Here is a 24,892-nt window from a genome sequence, read left to right as displayed (position 1 = left end):
TTTTGAATCATTTAGAATTGCGTGTATTATTTCAATTACAAGCTTTCTTTTTGAAGTGAAGAAAAAGAAATGATTCACAAATCTCCAGAAGCTTCGCAGGGCGTGACTTAATTTTATTAATATTGTTTAAGTCGTATTAATTGGATTCATTTCGGAGCGGAAGCGAGTTGATGAACTCCAAAGGGCCATCACTGCGGCGGCGGCTGCATGTCGACGTCGGCAGGCTGCTCAGGGTCGCGGGGCAGGCGCTGCAGGGCGCGCACGAACTCCTCCAGGTCGCCCTGGTTGGCCGCGCGCACCGCGTCGGCGCCCACCTCGAATTGCTGCACCACCGGACCCAGCTGCCCAGACTGCAACGCTGCGCTGAACATGCTCACAGCCTGAAACAAAATTCAAATACGCACAATAAATAAACAAAAAGTGGAGAAGATAATTATTTTCAAGTCAAAAATTCAAAGGAAAAATATTTTCGAAGTTTTAAAATGTCAAAATGTGCCCCAATTACAGTGGAATGATGGTGAATTTTCCCGGTTTAATTGTTAAAATGAAAAAAAGACAATTTTCGAATAAATTAACTTTATTGTGGGTATTTTTATTAATCCCAACAAAATTTAAAGGTTCTCTAACGGCCAGTGGAAATTTTTAGACAAATTTTGTACGAAAATAGCAAATTTGAGATAAATTTGCTCAATGAGAAAAAACTGGAAATTTAATCAGCTTTCTGAAAATAGGTAGTTTTTGACGCTACTTTGAAATGATGAATTTCAATGAGGCCAAACACAAACCCCTTTAGATAGTCTGCAATTTTTGGAAAAAAATAGCTTTCAAGACTAAAAAATACTGTTTTTTATCTTTTCACTTTTGAATTTTCATAATTTTTCTTACCCCGGAAGCATTTTTTCATTTCCTACGCTCAAAAAAGAGGGACTTAACCAATAAAATTTAAAAAAATGGTCGGTTAAGGGTAATTTTTCATGTAATATCATTTTTTAAAATAAAAAAATCAATATCATTCCTCTCTAACGGACATTGGACTCAAAGATAATTTTTTTTAGCGAAGTGCCGTACTAATTTAAAAATTGCAAAATAAATAAGTAGATGTGTATAGTGTTCCGAAAAATGCCTGCTTTTTTATTTCGGCCAAGCTGCTATTAACCAGTTTTTAGCCGGCCAAATTGGCAAAATTGGTTGAAATTAGGTTTCCTTCAACTCAAATATATGTAAAGGAAGAAGAAAACGGTTTCCCTTGAAACATTATAATTTTAAAGCCGCATTTAAAAATTTTCAACACCGTTATTAAAAATAAATTATTGACCATATTAATTAGTGCTCATCGTTTTATGCCTTAAAATTCAACTAATTAAAGAAATGCCAATTTAAGCCCTGGTTTTAACCACCCTGGCTAAAACCGGCAAAATGGAAATAATTAATTTCTTGCATTTCAAACGAAACAAATATGTAAAAATTGAGTGGTAAAACCAGGGGTGAAAACTGGGTGGTAACCCTGCCAAAAAAATTGAAATTTGCCCAAAAAATCATTTTCATTTCCAGGTACGACTTTTTTCATTCCAGAAACAAAAATTTAACGTAAAACAGCAGTTGAACAGATTTTTGCAAAGAACCTGATGTTTTTTAATGCAGTGCAGTGGTAAATAACGATTTTTTTTAATTTTTACCAGTTTTTGGCAGGCAATGTTTGCACCTTACTTTTTAATAATTTTTAATTATTTGCTTGTGACGTCGACTTTAACATAATTTGAGCGAATTTAGTAATTTTTTTAGAATGCAGACGTAGAATTTTATTGGACGGATTTTACTAAAATTTAAGTTACAATCTTAAAACCTATGCAGTCAGTATTTTTGCTTTGAAAAAACTCTTTCACCATTTGACAACCTTGAGAAATTCAAATATCTATTTAAAATATAAAATTACAGTGAAATCTTGCTACACCAAGAAAAAACAATAAAAAATGCACGATTTAGCCCATTTTCATTCAAATTAATAAATTAACCACAAGATTATTTTATAAATCCCTTTTTTTAATTTCTAAGCAGGATTGCAGAAAACCTGATATTTTTTTAATGCAGAGCAGTGGCATAAATCCAATTTAATCTTTCCAAATTGACTGTACTTACTTAATTAATTCCAATTAATTGATTAGCAATACTGCACTGTAAATTCTGACGATAAAGATAACCCCAATTTCATCCTGATTAATGTACACAGCAATAAATATGATTCCAATCAACACTAGATTTCAAGGCTTCTTGTTGAATTTTCGTAATTAGATGAAATTGCGTTTTTTTTATTAAACTGACCCCAAGTTATTCCAATTATTCCCTCACTCAACCCTTCAACCATTTCTATCATTGAGAAGTGAATAAATCGAAGTGCAAAAGATTAAAAAATGCAATGTTTAAATTTTTTCAGTTAAAATGGGGAATAATAATGGTCAAGGGATGGTTAGGAGGACGGCTGAAGGGACGTCTGATTTGGCACCCACCCAACTGTGCTAAAGAAAGCATCATTTTTAATTTCCTTGAATAAAAAATTCCTTGATAATTCAAACTTTAGCGAAACTAAGCAAAATCTTGCCTTTATCTACAGATTTTGAATCAATAAGACTGTTTTGAACGCTTTAGAAGGTCTTAAATACGGTTGAATGGCTCATTTGATGGTCCCACAACGATTTTAAGCTCAGATAAAAATGGGTGACTGTCTAAATTTCATATTAATTGTTTTTTGAAAATTTTAAAGCCCAATAATTAGAGAGTTTAAAGAACCTGTTGGAACTGCGGCGACTGAAGGGTGGACCTTAGTTGGTCTGCCTCGGGCGCAGCGTCCGTGAGGGGCGGCAGGTGCCGCTGCAGCTGCCGGACGGTCGACGGATTCGCCAACATCGCCTGAAGGTTGTCCACGGTCAACGTACTCGCCAGGTCAACTGAAAATACAGTCAGATTAGCAAAAGAACAATAAGTTACTTTAAATTTCCAGTGAAAAGCAAAATGTTATTTTTGTTTAACCCTTGGGTGGATAAATCGACCAATATACTAAAATAAAAGCGATATATGGAACAAAAAATACCACAAAAAAAAAACAGTCCTTGATAGGCAAAAATGAAAAATCGCCAGAAAAAGCATTAAAAACCTGCCTGAGAGCAGATCTCAGGTCGTGGCATCGCAAATCAAAGCCCTCCCTAAGACCTATTCGATGAGTGGTCAATATTAAAGATCGGACAAAATATCTGAATTTAATTAAAAAAAAAAATTTTCGTCGCTGATACGAAAAAACAGTAAAAATTATTTTTAATTTTTCTATGGGCTCAACAAATTTGAAAATTGTTTTCCAAGTCCACGGCAGTCTTTTACATGCGATGGACCCGGTAAAACTCTTAAATTGTCCTTCGTTTAGAAATAAAATTGCGAATTTCTAAAGGAGGAATTGAAAAAATTACGTTTTTTAAAGTTATAAATTTATCTCCTTCTAGGATTTGATGAGATCGGCTTATATTAGGTCTGAAAATCGTTCTAGATAAATTCTGCATCGATCCTAGGGCAATTTTTCAAATTTTTGCCCTGGCCCGGAGAAAATTCTACTGTTTAAAGAAAATAAAATCAACAGCACGACCAAAATTGTTAAAAATATCACAAAATGTTCTTTAAATTGAGGCTAAACTGATTGTCTGGGAAAAATCGATGTATTTTTTTTTTAATTTTGACTTTTTCAAAAATCCAGCAGAAATAAATTCGTAAAAATTCGAAAAAAGGTCTGATTTTGAAAAACCACACATGGCTGTATGCGCCTCACCAAGGAGCGTCAATTGGTGACAGAACCGGCGCCATCCCGCCCTTAAGACCCCAAAAACCACCCTATGAGCAATGACTTGATTTTTTTGGATTTTTTTTTGAGTACATGGAAGATCCGCTTTCTTCCTTAATGCGGAGGGATTTGAAAGATGACAATATTATAGTAAGTTGCAAGAATTCCGTGCACGCCGCCTTTTGATAATTTATCAAGGAAAGTAATTTTTAATTTTAAGTATTAATGTTATTTAAACCTGATTAATATTAAGTTGCTCTCCAAAATGGCGAGACAAATCATTTTCAATTTTTTTGTAATGAAATTCCATGAAAACTACACTGCAATTGTATAAAAATATTTTTAAAATATTTCCCCAGTAGAAAACAAGTAAAAGATATTATTAAAATGACCTCGAAATGTTGGTGCTATCTTTAAATAACATTTTCCAAACATTGCTCTACTATTAAAAATAATTAATACCGTTAAATGTACCATAAATATTAACAAAAGCGTGTTAAATAATATTTACTAAATATTAAAAATAAATACAACCATAATTTTCTATGGATTTCTGTTAAATTTCACGGAAATATTCTAGTTTGTAGTAAAAATAAACCTGAGGCCTCGGCTGGCTGCGCCTGTTGCGGTGTGTCGGCGCTTTTGGTCTCGGAAGAGCCGCGTTCGCCGGTGGTCGTCTTGGAGGCGGACGTCCTGGACGGCGTCCTGCTAGACGATCCGCCGCTGGACTGGCTTCCGGAGATGCCGGTCGGGCCGAGGAGGCTGCTCAGGTTGCCTATCTGCCCGCCGAAGAACTGCATCAGCTGCTGCTGGCTCATGGTGTTGAGCAGACTCTGCAGGTCGCTGTCTGCTTGATGATAAATAAATTGTTTTCAGAAACAAAGCGGAAAACAGGATTAAAAAGACACACTGTTTTCACCTGGGGTAGCACCCCCACTGCGGGTGCTCCCGGGCGTCGGAGGGTTGTTGAGCAGGTCGTTGACCTTCTTGCACAGCTCGTCGTCCTTGTCGCTCTTGGGCTCCTGCATCCAGAAGAAGAAGAGCCGGTGCGACGTCTTGAACTTGAGCACGTACACCCTGCCGGTGGTGCACTGCGGCACCCGCTTGAACTCGCAGTCGTCCGGGAAGATGATCAGGTCCTGTTTCAAACATTAAAAATGGGTAAAATTCGTGAAATCCGAGTTTTCCGATCAAATTACATCCTCGATGGCGCTCGAGTGGCGCTCCTTCCAGCAGAAATGCATCAGCGAGTCGTCCGCCTGGTACACGTACAGCAGGCCCTTGCGCTTGTCCGGGTGCACCATCTTGCCCTTCTGGGTCATCTTGCCCACCCTGAACTCGACCAGGTGCTTGTTGCCGCTCCGGCTGGTACCGGTGCTGCCGAAAAGAGCTCCTCGGTTCGACGACATTGCGCTGGAAATTCTTTTTCGAAATAAACTGCCGAATTCAGAGCGAGAAACACGCGTCCATATGTAGCAATGTAATGCTGATTAATACCGGATACCGGTTATGAATTACGAGCAGTCATGGCCTTACCGGTTTTTAATTGGATGAATTTCTGTGTAGATAGAAGAAAACCGGTATCTGGTGCATGGGAAAACCGGTTTTCTTATGAATGAGTTGTGTTTTTCGTGTTGGTTCATTATCAGGCCGGCAGGGGCGTTGCCGAACTGGAAGAATTTTGAACAACAAAGAATTCTGATGGAAGAGGGCACAACCGAACTGAATGAGTGAAAATGAAAGGCGGTGGCCATGATTGAAGAATTTTTGCATTTGAAAAGCTGAAGAATAAATAATAATTAATCATTGCCAAGCAAAACATTACATTAGGACGATGAAAAGTACAAATTAATCAAATTATTTGAATTTTAAAGATGGCAGGAGTGGTTTCAGGTCCAGAAAATGGTTTTTTTGTTGATTTTTCTCGTCTCTATAAACGACAACACTGCGAAAATGAGTTATCTTGGCTCCTTAAAATAATAATCTTAAATAATCTAAAGTGGCGAATTAAATTTTTCAAAATTCTTCATACTGATAAAACCTAAATTAATCTCTTTTATCCTCATCATAGCGAATTTTAGGGTAGGAAAACGAATGAAACAGCTGGGAGTGGCCTTGATTTATATTTTTATTATTGAGTTTTAATTCATTTTTTATTGTTTCGCGAGAATCAATTAGTCTTGTCGGCTGCTACTGACTAGCTGCTTTTGGCGAGCGACGAGTCTCGCTCTAGTTTAATGAGTGGCCTCGGTGTCTCGTGCGATGGACAAACAACAAACGAACAAGGTGGTGGTTCTTGATTTAGCAGCGGGAATGGCTCGTTCAAGGCAGCTCCTTCTCGATCTTGATGATCTCGAGGATGCCATCGGACATCTCCTTGACGGCCTCGTACTCGGTCAGGCCCATGCGGCGCTTGTTGGAAATGTCGTAGACGCCACCCTCGGCCTCGGTGTGCTCACCGCGGGTGCCGCGCACCTGCAGGTTGAACTTGGAGGCGACCTCCTCCAGCTTGGCCTTGTTGGCGGCCAGCTTGGGCACCTTGATGTGCACGGAGGCGCGCACAGTCGTGCCCAGGTTGGTCGGGCAGAAGGTCAGGAAGCCGAGACGGTCGTGGTGCGAGAAGGGCACGCGCTTCTCAATGTCGTTGACAGCAGTCACCAGGCGACGGTAGACCTGAAATTTCGATAAAATATTAATTTGGTTTCATAAATAAAACTTTTAGACGGGTTAAAAGTATGAAAATTGTTCAAACAGTCTGTTAAATCAATAAAATTAAATTTGGACGCTTGAGGCAGCCATCTTTGCGCAGAAATGAAATTAATAAATACGGGAAATTATCGCCTTGAAGCTTTAGACAGCAATTTCATAGAGGAAATTTCGGTTTTGTACGAAAAATTCTCAAAGGACGCTTGAGGCAGCCATCTTGGGGCGGAAAAATTACTGATGGACACTTTTAACAGTCCAATTAGCTATAATATTATTTCAGGACGCTTGTGGTGGCCATCTTTGCGCGGCAATTTTAGTCTCAACAGCCCGATAAATCGGATTATACCAGTTAAGACGCTCTTGACGGCCATATTTGCGCAGGAAGCTCCTCAACTCATCCCTACAGTCCAAAGAAAAATTCAAGAATTTGGTATCACCTGTCCCAGGTCACCACCGGGCTGCATGGAGATGAGGCGGAGGTGATCCTCCTCGTTGCACCAGATGAGGAAGGTCTTGGCGTCATTGTGGAAGATGCCACGGCCAGTGGGCCAGAAGCGGCAAGCGTTGGCGGCCTGCAGGAAGCGGTCACCCTCCTTGAAGAGGAAGTGATCGTCGATCAGCTTCTGCTGGACCTCCTTGGTCATGCCGGCCAGGGGGTAGTAGGAGCCCTTCAGGTCACCTTGGAAACCGTCCAGGGTGGCCTTCAGCTTCTCCTCCATCTCCTTGTACTGAGCCTCGGTCAGGCAGGGGTTGAAGGGGTATCCCTGAGGATGATACGGAGTTTTAGATTGGAGTTCAGGTTTAGAGAGGTCCAAATGACTTCAAAAGGGAGGTCCGAATGACCTCAAGGGGGATTTGAGTGATTTCAGGACAGTTTTTTGTTTAATTTCAGGTTCAGAAGAGCAATTTAAGACTGGAAATCAGTGCGATTTTTAAGGAGAGGTCCGTGTGACTTCAATGGAGGTGCGAATGACCTCAATAAAGGTCCTGATGACCTCAAGGGAGATCTGAGTGATCTCGGGACAACCTTTTTGTTTAATTTCCGGTTAAGAAGAGCAATTCAAAGACTGGAGGTCGGTGCTTTTAAAAGAGAGGTCCAGATGACCTCAAGGAAGATCCAAATGACTACAAGTCAACTTTTGTGTTTATTTACCGGCTCAGAAGAGCATTTTTTCATGACTAAAAACCGGCCAGATATTATAAGAGAGATCCGAATGACCTCCTGGAAGGTCCGGATGACCTCCGTGGAGGCCCAAACGGTTTTTTACGTGTCAAATCATCAACGTAGCTTCAGTTTTTAATATGAAAAGAATTTCCGAATCAATATTGGCTTTATACCGAGTTTAATGAGAAGTCCGGATGACCTCTTGAGAGGTCCTAAAGACTTTCGACTAGTGTGAGAGGAAATTTTCGCAGTGATTATCGTCTTAATAAGATAAAATAGGGATATTTATGAATTTAGGCTGTTGCAAGCTAGAGTAGGTTTTAATAGAGAGATCCAAATGACCTCAGATGAAGTCCACACGACTTTTTAGGAGTTCAGCCCGAGGTTTTCAAATAAAAACAGCGAAATCTATAACAATGAATCGTTTACCTCCATGGAGCGACCGCAACGGACGCGGGTGGAGATGACGTACTCGCCAGAGGGGTCAACATTGGGCAGGGTGTCAACATCTCCCCAGTCCTTGTTGGGGTGCTTGGCGTCCTTCTTGAAGCCACCGTGGTAGTCCTCAATGATGGGGTCGAACAAGTCGGAGAAAGTCTGAGCAAATTAAAAGCCAAAATTAATTTCAATTTTCTTATTTTCTGGATAATAAATTAATTTAAAAAAATACACCATGCCGAAAAATAGCAAAAAATAATTCTTACTGAGTAAGACTCGGCGTCGGGGGCATAGATGCCAACACCGGAGTCGGGGTTTTCCACGCCAGACTGGATGACGTCGAGCAGGCTCGAGTTGAAGCCAGTCTTCTTGGTCTTGAGCTTGTCGAAGACCTCCTGGCTCAGGTATTTCTTGAGCAGGGACTTGCTCTCGGTGCCCTGCAACTTCTTGAAGGCAGCCTCCAGCTTTTCCAGAACAGCGGCGTCCACCATTTTGTCACTCGAAAATCTGCCGAAAAAAATGCAGGCCTCGATTAGAAATGTGCGAATTTTGTTGCGAATTTGCGAAAATTGCCGGCGCGGCAGACCTGAACTTAATGAGCGATCGCGCGACGGGAGAGGCTAGGACTCCGCCAACCGGCTGCAAAAATCGCAGCATTTCCGCACAAATACATAAAATTCGCGAGCCTCGCATTCCACGCCGGGATGGGCGAATTTTCGCGAGCTTTCACGGCGGAAAAGTGGGGTAGCAGCCCCGGAAAAGGCGAGCGAACCGGGTTGCCAGGGCCGGCGTCGGATTTTTCGGACTTTTCTCGGCTTATGACATTAACGCACGGAATTGCACAGCAATGAAAAATTCGCGAGGGTTAGGGGGGCGAGAAAATCCACGAAATTCGCCGGGAAATGCAACTACGACTCGTAAAGAACGCTTCGGGGGCGCGGGGGCGTCGCCGGGGGCAGCGGGGGCGGCCGTCGGAGGGCCTACCTGTCTTGCCGAGTGCCAAAGTAAAGTGATCGGCCTGCGTCGTCCGCTTCGTTTTTCTCGGCTCGCTCTTGGCTTGCTTTGTGACGTCACGGCCAATCAGCGGCGAGCTCCGACTGGCGCCCCTAGCCGCTCAAAGCCGAACCAGCAGGCGATTGCGAATGTGGCTCATCGGAATTCTGCGCTCGCTCGCTCGCCGCTCGCTCACTGCTCGCCGACCGAACCGGCCGAAAAAGCAGTCGCTTCCGCTTTTTATTGTCTCTTTCGCCGGCCACTCAGGCTTCCGGTTTTCTGGCAAAGCGGTCATGGAGGGTCATTTCCAATGGGGAAATTCATAGATTCGCGGCACGTGGCGATGAAATTATTATTAAAGGACCCCTAAAATTAGTCGAATTAAATTTTTAGAGTAATTAAAACTTAAAGGAGCCTTTAAAAATGGTTTAAAAAAGCGTTTCCAAACGAATTTAAGGAGGAGCTCTGAAATAAAATTTCGAAAAACCGTCCGATCTGTCGAAATTCGGTGGACAGCTGGGTGCCTTTCGATTGAGAGCCGATTGTGCAATGTTTTGGGCCGGGTTCCGAAGTGTTTTGGTGCCTTTGGCAGGTGTCTACTTTGTTGCAAAGCGCAGAAGTGCGAAAATAGCAGAGAAGAGTCTGGCGGGCAGTATATAATATATAATTGTATTCTGGTAATCGGATTGCTCTGGTTGTTACACACGTCACCGGGGCCGTTTTTTTCGCACGCTGCATTGGAACACATTCAAACGAGCTCTCGTGGTCTTATCTCCGACGGTATACGTGCAAATCGAAGCATATTCGCGAGGAAAAGCCGTGCAGTCGATGCAAAATTATCATTTGTCTCAAATTTTAAATTAATTCTAAAAATATTTCAAATTCACGAGCCAAAATCGATTAGGAGCTTGCTCAATTAAAATTAATTGATTTGTCAATTCACCGGCCGGCCCGACAATTATATAGGCGAGTCAAAATAAACAGCTGGTGCGGCGCCAGAAAATTGTTTCGCTTTAGAGATGCAGTTCTGCGGGCAGGGCGTGTGCCAGAGTTGCCGACTGCCACCCCCGGCGCCCAGGGGGCGAGTGCACTGCGCGCAGGGGGTGGCTCCGTGCACTCTGTGCGAAAATCGAAATCGCGAGCTCTCGGTACCTCGTACCGTCGGCGACTTGCTACGCTCTACTTCGCAAATTGCGATGGTTTTGTATGACTGAATCAGTTGGCTTTCAACGAGGAATATATATTTCAAACTGACAAAGTTTAATCTTCAGTGGAAATTAGTATATTCCTTGTTTTTAAATAGTTATAAAGAGATTATCATAGTTAAAACTTTATTTCAGTAAAAAATTCAGTTAACAAAAAGGTTGAAAATTTCCAACTCTTTTTGATTTATTTCCAATAAATAGAGCTTTGAAAATTTTAACTAGAAAATTTTTTATTTTTAAAGGGATAGAATTTTAGATCTGAGTTTTGTGCGACATTAAACGGATAATTTATATTAAATTTTCGCACCAATTCCTTCTAGAAAATAGTACGATTTTTAAGGAGAGGTCCGAATGACCTCCAGGGAGGTCCAGAGAGGTCCTTACGGCTCTTTACGGAGTCATACAGAAATATTTGTCATATTAATACAATTTTTGGATGCGTTTGCTTTATAGTTGTGGTAAAATATTGAATTGGAGTGACGGGAAGGTCCGAATGACCTCCAAAGAGGTCCGAGAAAACTCCATCGAGGTCCTTGCAAGAAGTTTTTCAGAATTTAGCAAAGAAAATTTGATTCAACACAATTTCAGCTAACGTTTGGAGTTTTCTGAGGTCCGGAAGACCTCCAAAAATGTCCAAATGACCTCCATCGAGATCCGAGAGACCTCCATCGAGGTCCTTGTGAGAGGTTTTTCAGAATTTAGCAAAGCAAATTCGATTCGACACAATTTCAGCCAACAATTGGAGTTTCCTGAGGTCCGAAAGACCTCCAAAGAGGTCCAAATGATCTCCACGGAGTTCCTTGCGATAATTTTTTCAGAATTTAGCAAAGCAAATTTGATTCAACACAATTTCAGGCAGAATTTGGAGTTTCCTGAGGTCCGAAAGACTTTAAGACTTCATAATTTTGTGGAGAAAAAATTAATTTTTACAATATTTAGCATTTCCACCAAAACAAAAACATTCTTTTCGCCTTTTAACCAGTTTACTCTCGAGCTAGTTAACTCGAAGGGCGTTGTCGTCATTGTGTCAGCATATGTCTCTCGTGTGTCGTTGGGCGATTTGCACGCGAGTTCAAGGTCGCCGCGGCTGCAATCGACCCCTTTTTATTTAAATATTTGTGCAGCACTATACTGCTTACTGCTCTCGGATCGTCACGGGAATTGGACTTGCGGTGTCCGGTTGCAGCCAAGAAAGAAATATATGTTTCGCGTATTAAGTGAATGACTCACGATATCTAATCGGATTACTTTATATTTAAATCCCTTCACCCCGACCAAGCAGCAGATTATTTGCACGGTTCGCAGATTTCTGTTTGAATAATTGCTGAAGCCCCAGGAAAAAAATGAATGCCAAAATTAAATGGATATTGTTATATACCTTAGAATTTTATAATGCAGCTGGAGGATTGAGGGGAAAATTAAAATGAAGAGAAAGCATCTGAAGAGCCTGGTCACGCGCAGTTTGGTTGAAATTCTGACTCGATAGATCCCAAAAATTTTAAAACTAACCAACAATTAAAGTGGAATGATACTGGGCAACAATTGAAAATTATTTAAATTGTTGGATGCCATAAACAATTTGTTCAACAATTTGCAATAGTAAAAAAGGACCTTCCTACAAGAAAAATTCGAATTTTGCCAATTTTCTCCAAAATTTCGAGTGCTTGAACATATTTTCTTGGCTATTCCGATTCCTCTCGTTGAGATCTGTCCAATTGTGTATGCCACTTATTGGGGAAACTCTTGGTTTTGAAATTAAATCGGATTTCAAGTAAGGAGACAGCCATTTTACCATTTGAAAAACACGCTAACTTTCCAGCCAATTTTCTCAAAAAATTACAGTGCTTCTCAGGTCAATTTAGGCTTTAACTGAATCCTAAGGGATGAGTTTATGCATTGGCAACAAGTATTTTCCAAGCTTTTCCAGTATCATTCCTCTTTAACAATAAAAAGTTCTGAATTGTTTTATCTTTTTTTTTAATTAATTTTTTAATTTCTCGTTTCGAAACGTTTCTGTAACGTTTTCCTAAAAAAGGAAATGAACCCAGCAGTTCTCCTAATTTTTACTCAATAGGTGAGTCAATGCCCTGATGACAGTGATGACGTCATAAAAATAAAAACAATCCATGATAAAATGCGTCAAAACGGTGTATGAATGAGGATCTGCTCGAGCATTGCGTGACCGATTTGCATGTCGTTTCCGAATCAATCACCGTGGCTGCTGGGATGACAAAAGCAGGGAGAAAGTGTTGGCCAACAATAGAAAAAAACGAAATATTTCCAAACACAGTCAAAAGGAATGACAACACCATTCACTCGAAAAATACAGAGACAAAAAACAACAAACTTGGAAAATGTTTTACAAGTGTCAGAGTCATTTAGATTGTGAGAAGTTATGTACACGTTTTATCTTTATTTTGAGGTTTGATTTGTGTCTAAGATAGGTAAAAGTGTGTTTTAAAATTTATTTCTGAGGAAAACGGCTGTAAATATATTTTTATGATTGACTGTACAAATAAATAAAATAAATGACTCTATCTTGTTGAAGGTTATTTAATCTAAGAAACGTTTATCTATTTTTCTTTTTTAACTTTTTAAAAAAGCCAAATGTTTTATTTTATTTTGCAAAGCTCTAGAAGGATCATTTTTCTCAAAAAGGCTAATTTTTTAGGTTGCAAAATTGGCAAACCCTGTTTTGGTTGAAATATTCCGGCTGTCATTTTTTTATTTTTTTTTTAAATCTGTAATAAATTAAAACTTTTTAGGATTCCCTCTGTAGAAAAAAACGACATCAAATATTATATTGCATTCTTCCAGTAATTTATTTTATGTTATTTAAATGTTCTTGTTAATATCTTTTTAATTTAAAATAAAATTATTCTTCATCAACGGTTCTATTTTTTTGGGCTAAATTGAAGCGTTATCATGTTTTCACTGGAATTTGGAACACTTTTCCGTTCTAGACACATGTTTTCCGATAAAAAAATCCATGTTTAAATATTTATTTTCGTAAAATCAAAAACAAAAATTGTCAGAAATAATATTTTCTCTCGTTATAAATTTGTTTTGGGTTTTGCCAACTTTTCAACCGACAAAGAAATAATATCCGTTCAAAAATTTGAAGCTTAATTGAAATTTTAATTAAATTTGCAGCCATGAAACCACAAAGAAATTGTATTTTCTATAAAAAATATAGGGATTATTGAGTTTTTTCCTCTTTTTTGTTGGGAATTTTTGAATTATGGTCGGTCTGTTCGAACCGAAAGCTTAACAAACTAATATTTCTATTTAAAAATGAAGATAATAAAAGTATTAATTACAAAATGACACTGATCAGAGGACTTTTATTGCAGGATTATTAAAATTAAGAAGTGTTTTGGATCAATTATAATTCCAGAGAATAATTTTAAAACATCCCAGAATATCAATTCTAAGCTGGAAAAACGATATTTTGGTTAGAAAAAAATTGCGGATTTCTCAAACAATTGATTTAACTGGAACCAAATTAATTGTTGCGTTACTATTTTCTAAAAAAATAGACTTTGACCTTTACACACAATAAAAAAGCAGTTTTTATCAGACAAGCGTTTCCTGTCTCATGATGCAATAACACGGGATGAGAGACAAGAGGTGCGGTTTGTGTGTGCTCAGAATTATTACGGTTGCATCACACAAGTGAGAAGGAAGAAGGAACGCTTGTTTGGTCGGCGGGGGCAAACAGAATCGAGAGATTTAATTGAGCGACGACGTCGGCGCGGCCGTTTATTATTATGATTATTACTATACATATTCGTCTCGGCGCGGAATTGAGCCGACGACAAACAGCATGTGAGCAGTTCAAATAAAACGCATGCAGTCGTCGCAGTGATAAATCGCGGAGGCGGAGTGGCAAAAAGCAAAAAGCAGAGCACGCACGCAGAGCGGAGCAGAGCAGAGGAAGTCGCCAATTTGCCCTCTCTCGTCGCACTGCTCTGAATAACCCTTTCTTTCTTTCTTTCTCGTGCTTCTCCCCTCTCGCTTTCTTTGATTGTTATGACGCATTTGAAAAATTCCCTTCATTGATTGCGCCTCGCGTGCATGCGGGCGTACGCGCGCGGGGACATTTCTTTTTTTCTCTCGGATCTGCTCTCGTGCAGGAGATACTTTTTCAGATAAGAGAGTTGCTCGTAAAATTGAGCCGCAATTGGGGATGTCCGGCACGGGGACGCATCCCGTTTCTTTCCGTAAATAAAGCAGGCAGCAATTTGTTTGGAGCCGGATATTTTTCTATGTATGTTTAATTTCACAATTTTTCTTTGTTCTTAATTTTTTAATTTTGAAAATTTCAGCAAAGAGGAAAATTACAATTTTCCACTATTTTTTCGTAAATGGCTGAAAGTTTAATTAATATTTGAACACAATATTTAAATTTGAATTAAGCTTCATTTTTAGAATGGAAATTATTTCCTTTTTTATTCCCGAGAATATGAAAGGAAAAACGAAATTACAACGAAAGAAAATATTTTTTGAGGCAATGTTTGTTTTTGATTTTTTGAAAAATAATATTTAGACCTGGATTTCAGCTGGCAACCTGTTTTTAGGACGGACTAGTGTTCAAAATTACAGTGGTAACAGATGATAACGCGCTACAATTTAGCCGAAACATTAAATGTGATAAAGAAGATATAACATTAATTATAAATTTAAAAAAAATAATAATAAAATAACGCAGTTCATGCTGTTGTTCTTTGTTTTTTTGCTAAATGTGCAGTTCTAAAAAGAGTTTTAATTTTTGTAATTAGAGATTTAAAGATGATTTTTGAAAAAATCATAAAAAAATATTAATATTAATAAACGATTAGCCAGAGTTTTTCGATCAACAAGCAAATTCACCAATTTTGCATTGCGCAAAAATGCACCACTAGTTTTTAGCGCAAAAACCAGCTGGAAGAAACCACAAGTTCTGGGGTTTTCCGCATTTTTCCGAATTTAATCCCAAAAATTAGAAGTCACATTTTGCGCTAAAAAAATCAGAAATCTTAGAAAATTAGGACAATCTTTTGGTGAAACCAGAGGCTGTAAAAATTCCTATTTTTGGTCATCCATCAAGATAAATATTGATCTTCAATAAAAATGCACAAAGTTGCAGAAAACTAACAAAAATGTTTTTTGCAATGTAGTGGTTTTTTTTTCGGAAAAATGTTTTTGCGTGACCTGCTAATAATAAGGCAACATTTTTACGAACTTCAGAAAAAAACTGTCTTTTTAATTTTTCAATCATATTAACGAAGAAATTACCAATTTTCGACCGTTCAATTTAACCATTTTTCTTTGTTCTATTTTTTTAATTATGAAAATTTGAGCAGATAAATCAGAAGGCTACGTGGCAAAACAATATTTCATGATTAAAAAATTCAGAGACTATTTTAAAACATAAGAGAGCCTGGAAATCAGGCTCTTACGAAGAATAAAATTCAATTTCCAACATAGTTGTCGAGAATTCAATTCTGAAACTCTAAGAGAAAGGAAAATACTTTACTGGAAAGGTTAATTTTGGCATCGCGATTTCTTAAATTTTCAGAATGGAATAGAAAAAAAACTATTTTAATTAATCTTTCAACGAAAATAAATACTGTTAAATTAATCTCCTATAGAGCCACGACATTCGAAATTCAGGTTTAAAACAATTTAATCAGACGATTTAAATTATATTTAACGAAAAAATTATTATTGGTTGTTTTTGAGTGTTTTAATTTAATTTCCCTGGGTTTTAAAACTATTATTATCATTATACGTTACAAAATTTGCTGCAATACTTCTTGAACTGATTCTTTCAAACAAATTCCGTAAATGAAAGTGAAAGAAAAAATTAAAAAATGATAATAACTCGTTTAATTAATGTTTAACCTGAAATTTTGACCTCTGTGTAAAATACTAGAATTTCTAACTAGCATTTAAATTTAATAGTTTTAGGTTTTAGATTAAATTGAAACATTGATATTTCGAAAACTTAGGAAATATACCTGGATCAAAAGACGCTAAAAGCCATCACGTGCGATTTTATAGGTTTTTGAGATACTTTAGACTAGAAATCTCGACGATTTTAGTTATCAAGTTAAATTTGTGTTTTAGAAAACAGAATAACTTTCGGTTTGTGTTTCCAAATCAGTAAACAACCCCTCTGCTCATTCGAATTATTTCTTCATCACAAAACTGTTGAGAAAATAAAGTTGAGAGATCGATTTTGCTTGAGAAAGGGTTTAACAAATTGACGCCTAGACCAAGCAGATGGGCTATTTTCTCATCAAGCGACAACAGTGTTCGCCTTGAGTCGGCGGGCGGGCGGGCGCGCCTTTCTTTGCAACCCCCGCAGCGACACCCTTGTTTGCGCTGCTCGAACGATTTTTCTCTTTCACTCTCACACGAAGAGCGACAGCTTTTAGGCGTAATAAGTTGGATTTAGTCGGACACACCCCTCGGTTGTGCGTCCAGGCCGCTAACTGGACGCGGTCCAAGCCGCTTTTGTCTTCACTGCGTCGAGAGAGTTCGTTCAGTTCGTTGGCCACTTTTTGCACACCTGCGTGCTCCCTTTTTTCTGCTGTCACACGCAAGAGCACGAGAATTTATTCGTGAATGAATTAGGGATTAGGGGTGTGAAAATCACACGAAACAAATGACCAGTTTTATTTAATTTAATTTAAACTGCAGAAGAAAATTAAAATTCAGAGAAGTTGACCAAGTAAATGGTTCATTTTTGTTATTTTTATTTTTTTAAATAATTTTTCAGAGCCGGTTTCACGCGACGCGTAGATTTGGCGTCTGGTAGAGTACGGCGGGAAAATCTCAAATGTAAAATGAAATTCGCTTGGAAAATTTAGCATGAAAATAGCTTCCGCACATTGAATATTTTTGTTGTTAATTCTTTACTAACAGCCGAGTAGCCCTGTAATTGGCGATTTGACCATTAGATGGCAAATCAGGCGAATGGAAATGAAACAAAATACGCTGGAATGAAATTATTAGGTCGGCACGCCTCTTTTTCGACGCTTCTGATTGGCCGCTGGACTGTCTCCTGATTGGCCTCCATTATTTCGACGCCATATTGAATTCTGACTGGCGGGAACCAATACAGATCGCAACCAGGCCCCCGGTGGGAATTACGACTGCGCAGAAGGTTTTAATTTGGGTCACGCATGCGCAGTGATGAGTTTCAGCCTTACTTTTAGATTAAGAAGCGATCTGAGCTAACTGCGCATGCTTAAGATGCGCACAAGTTTAATGCGCAGCTTCAAAATGGGTGAATATTAAAAAAAAACTAAAAATTTCGAGTCCATATTGATTTCTGACCGGCGGTAACCAATAGAGATCGCAATCCGGGCCCCAGTGCTTCTTTGTATTGAAAACATAGTTTAAATTTACATTTCTCTTTCACTTATAGGTATTGTAATCAACTACTAAACTAATAAAAAATTTAATTCCTCAGCTGTGTTCTTCAATAACGTTCAACGAATCAAATCTGCTAAAAAGCATGCCAAATTTTGGCGAGAAGATGAATGGTTTTTTAATTCTTCATCTACTTTATTATTTTTTCAATTATTTTTGGAACTACATTTTAAGAATTGGTATAGCGATGAATTAGAGGAGAACAATAGAGAAAAAATATTTTTCTTTTGGGTATTTTTATTGTTACAATTTTGAACTTATTTATAAATGTATTAAATTAAGTTAAAAATCCTGAAAGTATAAGAAAGTTGATTTAATGAGATTATTATTTTGTACTAATAAGTACATTTTATTTTGAAATAATGCAGCTGTTAATTTTTTTAATTTATACAAAAATATATTTAGAAAAGAATGGCCGTTCATGAATAAAATATAAATTTTCATCCTCTCTGCGCATATATATGGCGGCTCTGAGAGTCTGGCCTGAAATCCAAGTTTCATCCATCATTCATTCTCTACTATAATTTTTAAAAATTATTTATTATCAACATTTTATATGAAATATTTAGGAAAAAATCGAAGCCGAAGCAAATCCGTGAGAGGCGATTTATAAACCAATGAAAGATAATCGAGGCGGATTTTGAATTGCTTTTGCTTAGGCTGCGCTGCTGGGAGGAGGAATGCCGAGGAATTAAGCGCGGCTGGCACCGAAATTGATCCCGCGCCGCACGGCCCAGCTTCTATTTTCGCCGAGCGATCGAGAGTGCAGTGCAGCCGCGCGCCCAGCTCGCTTTTGCTTTTCGCTTGGCCGAGCGAGCCAGCCAGCGAGCCAGCAAGAGAACGAAAAATGCACAACCAACGGCACCGCAACGACGCCACTCTCTTCTTCTCTTCCCTGCGCTCCAGCCAGCCACTCGACCGAGATCAAATCGAGCGCACAATCAATCTCGCGGCTGCAGAAACTGAAAGACGAGATAGCCAAGGGGGAAAAAAGTGCATTTAGCGGTCCGATTCGCAAAGTGCCGATAAGAAGGTGTGCAAGGACGCGATAAGTTCCAATCCGAAGCCAGAAAAGGAAAAATTCCCATTTAAATAAATTAAATTGTTTTGATTACCAACAATTTAGGTATAATTTCCTGTGGTAAAAATCACAATTTTAAATTACAAGAAAAAAATTGCACTCAGATTATTGCTGATAATGTCAGAAGAACATCTAAAACTTATAAAAAGGAAAAATAACAAATTTAAATAATGGAAGAGGTGCCTCAAACTTCGCATGAATAAAACACAATGTGTTAGAAATTGGAATTTATCAAATTAAAAAAAGAAGAACAAGCTAAAAGTGCCAGAAAATTTTTCGAATTTTACCGGTTACGCCCTCTTTTTTGGGCAAAGTAAATTAATTGCTTCCGGGGTGAGAAAAATTATGAAAATTTAACAGGGAGAAGGTAAAAAAATGTCACTTTTGAATCTTGAAAGCATTTTTTATTTTTTAAAAAATTGCAGATTTTCAAAAAGGGTTTGTATTTAGCCTCATTAAAATTCACCTGTTGATAGTAGCGCCAAAAACTGCCTATTTTCAGAAAGCTGATTAAATTTCCAGTTTTTTTCCTATAGAGCAAATTGTTCTCAAATGTACCATTTTCGCACAAAATTCGTCTGAAAATTTCAACTGGCCGTTAGAGAACCTTTAAAATTTTCTTGGGAAAAAATAAAATACCCAAAATCAAGTTGATTTATTCGAGATGAATCAATTAAAATTACTAGGCTACAAAATATTTTTAAAATAATTTTTTTCATTTAATTAAAAAATATTTTTCCTTATGTTTCTAGTTTTCAATTTTGAATGGACAATACGAAATATTATTTGAGCCTTTTTAGCTTAAACATATTATTCATTATTTTATTTATTTATTTAATAATTTCCTCTAGCAAGATGTTGATAATTTTAAAATTGGCAAATTATTTATTAATACTTGTTTGAAAAAATGTTTAGAAGATTATAATTTAAGATATTAATATTCTTAAAAAAATAAAATGATCGGAATAAGCCTTATACGGGACCCTGCTAATTAAAAAAAAGCTAATTGAATCTGCTGTAAGGCAAATCATATAGACGCATCTGCGGTACTTTTCGCGGGCCGGCGATAAGCAGGTGGCCAAGGACGCGGTGCGATAAGTGCTGATGTCACAGCCGCAGCAAATAATATGACTGCAATTACGAGTGTGTTTGCCCAGCCAGGCCCGCCAGATGGATTACGTGACTTCTCCGCCGCCAATTTGCGGCCAGCCAAAATTATTGTTTCACCAGCCGTTCAGAGATTTAAAATTTTGTTTAATTTGCCTGTGTGTACGTGATAAAAATTTGCAAATTAAAAGCGATGATTAGATTTCTGATTAGACAGTAGTGCGGTCTCTAATCTTTTTATCTAATTTCCAGCTCCTCTAACCAAAGTGTCTGCTCTAAATAGAACAAAAAGAACAACCACGTGCCAAAGATCAAAAGGAGAGTGGTTATGGACTGTGAAAGTTATACTGCTATTTTACGGCTTCTCTTTAAATTTCTCAAACTGTTTCAACCTTTAGAAATATTTAATTTTAGCGGGGGAATTATTTAAAAAAGAAGCCAAAATTTTGGATGCTTTAATTTTTCCAAAAATTGCAATTTTCAGACGAATTTTGTGCGAAAATAGTAAATTTGAGGAAAAATTTGCTCAATAGGTAAAAAACTGGAAATTTAATCAGCTTTCTGAATTTAGGCAGTTTTTGCCACTACTATCAACTGGTGAATTTTAATGAGGCTAAATACAAACCCCTTTCAAAAATCTGCAATTTTTGAAAAAATAAATAAACGCTTTCAAGATTTAAAACTTCAATTTTTTTTATCTTCTCAATATTAAATTTTCATAATTTTCTCATCAACTGGTAGCAATTAATTTCCTTTGCTAAAAAAGAGGGCGTAACCGGTAAAATTTGGAAAAATTGAATTTTGGGGAACTTTTGGTCAGAAGAATGTAAAAAATCGGACTGATAAATACAACATAAAATTACTTTCCTTTGCATAGCCGATCAAATTTCAAGAGAATATAAAGCCGCAGTCAAAACAAGCTCTTAACACCGAGGACTTACTCTCCTGCGGGTCGTCTCTGCTTTTGACGCAATGCAGCTTTCGTGACCGCTGCTGCTGCTGCTGCGTCGCTGGCACCACGGGCCCGCGTTTCCCGTTTCGGGTTTCGAGCGAAAAAAAAAAGAAAATATTGCAGCGGTAGCAGGCGAATTTCGAAACAAGCGCGACGAGAGTTTCGATTTCGTTTGTTTGTGGATGAAGCAACCCCTCAAGGTCTTAATAGGGGTGGCTCGACGTGGCTGAGAGTGCACTGGGTCAAGGATTTTCTTTTAAAGCCGATGGAGCCTTTTCTGGCTTCAAAGGTTGCGGCCCGGCGGATGCTCAAGAAAATCAATTGCTATGCAATTTGCATCGCTCACGCGGAAGAAATCATTACTGAATGCTTAATAGGCGTCTCCGCTTTTGTGCCTCTTAATTGCATAATTTATTTTTAAATCGTACAGGAATAATTATGACTTAAAATTAGACTTTGGAGCCGACGACAACGATTTTTAAGCCCGAAATAATAAATGAAAATTTTTTAGCTGCGCAGAAATGGCCGTGTTTAGGGTTTTATGAAATAATTTAAATTTAAATTAAAATTTGGTTGTAAAAATTAATGGGAAAAAATAAAACAAATGTTTTGAAAATTCACCAGTTGCATAAACCCTAAGTAATCGAAGCGGCCAACAGATGGCGCCACCGTAGACTTTCGATTTTAAGGCATTTCCGCTGCGATTTCAGACTCAATCTAGTTACCGTGCATTCTTCAATTAATTTGCTAATTTTTGACGTGCTGAAAACCAAAATCGGTTCAGCCAATCGCCGTAGAATCGTGAAAAACTATTTTTTGAAATAAAAAACCTTTTCCAACGTTTCTACGGCGAACGGCTGAACCGATTTTGGTTTTCAGCACGTCAAAAATTAGCAAATTAATTAAAAAAAGCAAAATAGCTAGATTGAGTCTGAAATCGCAGCGGAAATGCCTTAAAACCGCTTAAAACCAAATTTTTAAGAAAGTCTGTGGTTGCGCCATCTGTTGGCGGCTTCAATAACTAAGGGTTTATGCAACTGGTCAATTAAAAAATTAAATTCGTTGAAAATTGCAGCGGGGTCCAGATTCGTGCGACGCGCAGATATGGCGTCCGGTCGAGTATGGCGCGAGAAAACGGTGAAAATGCGGGAAAAGAACCAAGTTTTGGTTATGTACATCATAAAAACCTTTTTTGGACTGTCTTTAATGCGTCGAAACTTTAAAAATTTAGTTTCTGCATTTCAAGAAGAATTAATTATGAAATGAACGCTTAAATGAAAACACACTCGACAATTAATTATCCCGCAATTAGGATGAACAGATTGGCCGGCTGCGTGGCAATCGCAATCGCACACAGAGATTTTGGCACGGGCACCGTGATTGTGAGACAATCAGTGATTGGCGTCGAGCAATGAGTCAATTGAAATGGCCACTCGAGTGGATCCAAAGTCGAATAATGTGGCGCAGGAGAATGAGCAGCGAGCGCGCCCTTGGCAATGAGGCTTCGAAAAAGCGGCGTGCGTGTGTGTCTTCTCTATTTTCATCTGCAGCTGGCCCGGCGCGCGGCCCAACCACCAACCGAACTTTTATTTTTGAACAGCCGATCGCACACCCGAGTAGCAAATCCTAAACGAGAGACCTGCACTTACAATAACAGCCAAACTGAAGCAAAAGAGAGCGCCCCGTTTTAACAGCGTCTTCTTAAAACAGTCCAGATTTTCAACTTTAAAATTAAATACAAGAAGAAATAAATCCTTGTAGAGCGGTTCTGCTTGTATATTTTAAGACGCTTGTTAGTCTACTCCCCAATTTAATAGCAAATCCCATGCTTTGAATAACATATTTTTTTAATAATTTTTTTACAAGAGGTATCGATAGAATTTTCATTACAGAGTAAGTGAAAAAATACTACTGGTAATTTTGTAAACAATGTCATTGTTTTTTTAAATACTGCGAATTTTTATAAATAATACTTAAATTACTGGAAAGCCGTCCAGATGAGTTTCAAGCTTTGTATTTCGATAAAAATGAGGGTTTTGGCTGACGCACTTTTGTATTTTCGCCTGAAAAACTCAGTCTTTTGGAGCGCAAATGGTATGTATTTAATTAATTTACTAATTTTATATAAAAATTGGATTCAAAATTATTTATTGCAAATCAGTTTGCTTGCCCTTGAGCCTATTTTAAAAAAATTGACGATATTTTGCTGGCCTCACTGGCAAACACTAAAGTGTCGCTAAAAGATACGTCCATTTAATAAAATAGTATCAAAATTTACGACATTGCATGATCTAAACTTTTTTTTTAAATATAAATTGAGAACACCACGCAACTGTAAACATTTCTCGTGCATACCGGTAAAAATCTCGTCCTCAATAAATGTCCTTTTTAATTATCAAACTTATAGTGACATCTCTAGTGATTATCAACATGTAAGAATGACGTCTTCACTAGACTGGAGTGTGAAATGGTTATTGTTCGCTGATTTCGCCAATCTTGCGTTTTGTCTTCTACACTGTGGCGCCACCTTTCGCGTCGAATAAGAAAGGTTGGAAAGTATTATAATAATCCCCCCAATTAAAGCGCGTTTTTCACCTACAATCGGATAAGTTTCGAGTTCCCCCAAAAATTATTCGAGCTCGCATTTAACGATTTCTCACCCTCGCCTGTAACCGACCTTCCTCAGGTCACCTGACCTGAAACTTTTGGTCCGCCGTTGCTTCTTTTTGGCAATATTTCTCACCATTTATTTTATCCATCGCCGCGCCGACTATTTTGATGCAATTCGCGATGTCGACTTCTTAGACAGTTTTAATTTTCTAATAAATCAACTTGTTGATGGATTTCAAATCACGATGTCTCAAACGATTCGTCTCGTCAAGCCCTACTGACTGCAATACCCTGACAACCTTCTTCAGGGTAACCTACCCTGAAATCGGTCCCGGAGCCACTTTACGCGATTTTTAGAACGCCGCCGACAATTTTGGACACAATGCCGATACATCAGCTCGGGGTTTTTCAACACGATTCACATGAAATGTTAAGGACGCAGAGCCCAAATGCGAGACGCGAAACTGTCTCGACGGACAGTCGCCCGCAGTCGGCGCAGTGATCGCTTCTTTTTATGAGAAAATAAATTGAAATTACAAAATAAAAAATTAACTGATAAGGAACGGAAAACTTTCTTCTTAAATCAGAGAATCACACCCTGAGCACAAGAATTGAGGAAAAGTGTTTGAATAAAGGTCATCTAATCATCTTTGAAGATGACGTTTTAAGCAACTATATAACTATAAGAGAAACTATATAAGATTAAATCATAGAAGTGGAGGCGGAGTCTACGCCGCTGATTTGATAAAGAAAGGTTCGCGCTATATATATGCCCCTGCAAATGTTTTTCGGTTTGCAATCTTCATATTTTTAGCTCTACTCGATTTCAGTTACATTACAATGTCAGAGCCGAATATGGAAATTGTAAAAGCAACTCATAATACACCAAAAAAGGTTAAAGAAATTAAAGATAACTCTTTTGCTGGTAAAATGTATCGCAAAATTCTGAACCGCAAGGCAAAAAGTCAGTCTAATCCGGATTCTAGTCGTCCTTCGTTAACTATTCGTAGGGTCAGAACTATTCACCCTGATGGCACCCAGACTATCACTGAAGGTAAATATGAATTTGTGATGTTTAAATGGAAAATGATTTGGCATAATATGATTGTGTTGTTATTTTCAATTGTTTTGTTTCAGAGTACGTTGAAAGCTGAAGTGATGCCAACTAAACTCTAACTTCACGACAACAAGGATTTCTTAAACCTATCATAAGAGGAGAGCCGTTCTGTGATGAAGAATTCAGTTTTGTTCATTTTGTTTGAAAATAAATCAACTTAAGATAATAACAATCGGATTTTCAATGGTAATGCAAACAAAATTGTACAGTTATGTTGAAGTTTTTATGTGACAAACAAGATAATGAATGTTTTTAAATTAATTTGTTACAAATGCC

General features: G+C 38.1%; 2 protein-coding genes across 7 annotated transcripts in view; both read right to left on the bottom strand.

Moving 5' to 3' along the window:
* Rpn13 (regulatory particle non-ATPase 13) lies at window positions 1-5,320 on the bottom strand. Of its 4 annotated transcripts, none has more exons than XM_065497218.1 (5): window positions 5,020-5,320; window positions 4,731-4,959; window positions 4,419-4,670; window positions 2,785-2,942; window positions 1-380 (listed from the first exon to the last, which is right to left on the bottom strand). In XM_065497218.1, the coding sequence occupies exons 1-5, from the start codon at window positions 5,227-5,229 to the stop codon at window positions 189-191; spliced, it is 1,041 nt and encodes a 346-aa protein (XP_065353290.1). In that variant the 5' UTR covers window positions 5,230-5,320; the 3' UTR covers window positions 1-188. The 4 variants fall into 4 exon arrangements, with proteins under 4 accessions (XP_065353290.1, XP_065353292.1, XP_065353293.1 ...); XM_065497220.1 differs by having other exon boundaries at window positions 4,740-4,959; XM_065497221.1 differs by having other exon boundaries at window positions 4,419-4,667; window positions 4,740-4,959.
* Window positions 5,321-5,930: 610 nt separating this feature from the next.
* The window catches only part of LOC135948578 (arginine kinase-like), a 32,236-nt gene continuing 13,274 nt past the window's right edge, over window positions 5,931-24,892 (bottom strand). For 2 of the 3 annotated variants that reach the window (XM_065497926.1, XM_065497943.1), the window contains exons 2-5: window positions 8,396-8,636; window positions 8,121-8,288; window positions 6,964-7,290; window positions 5,931-6,493 (exon numbers count right to left, since the gene is read on the bottom strand). In XM_065497926.1, the coding sequence (XP_065353998.1) occupies window positions 6,143-6,493; window positions 6,964-7,290; window positions 8,121-8,288; window positions 8,396-8,636 (1,087 nt within the window). In that variant the 3' untranslated portion in view covers window positions 5,931-6,142. Of the gene's footprint in view, window positions 6,494-6,963; window positions 7,291-8,120; window positions 8,289-8,395; window positions 8,637-9,113; window positions 9,270-24,892 lie in introns of those variants that run through there. The other variant, XM_065497933.1, reaches the window with a different exon arrangement.

Source organism: Cloeon dipterum, chromosome 1 (genome assembly GCF_949628265.1).
Source record: "Cloeon dipterum chromosome 1, ieCloDipt1.1, whole genome shotgun sequence".
Lineage (NCBI taxonomy): Eukaryota > Metazoa > Arthropoda > Insecta > Ephemeroptera > Baetidae > Cloeon > Cloeon dipterum.
The sequence above is the reverse complement of the archived record's forward strand: the minus strand, read 5'-3'. Positions and strand labels throughout refer to the sequence as shown.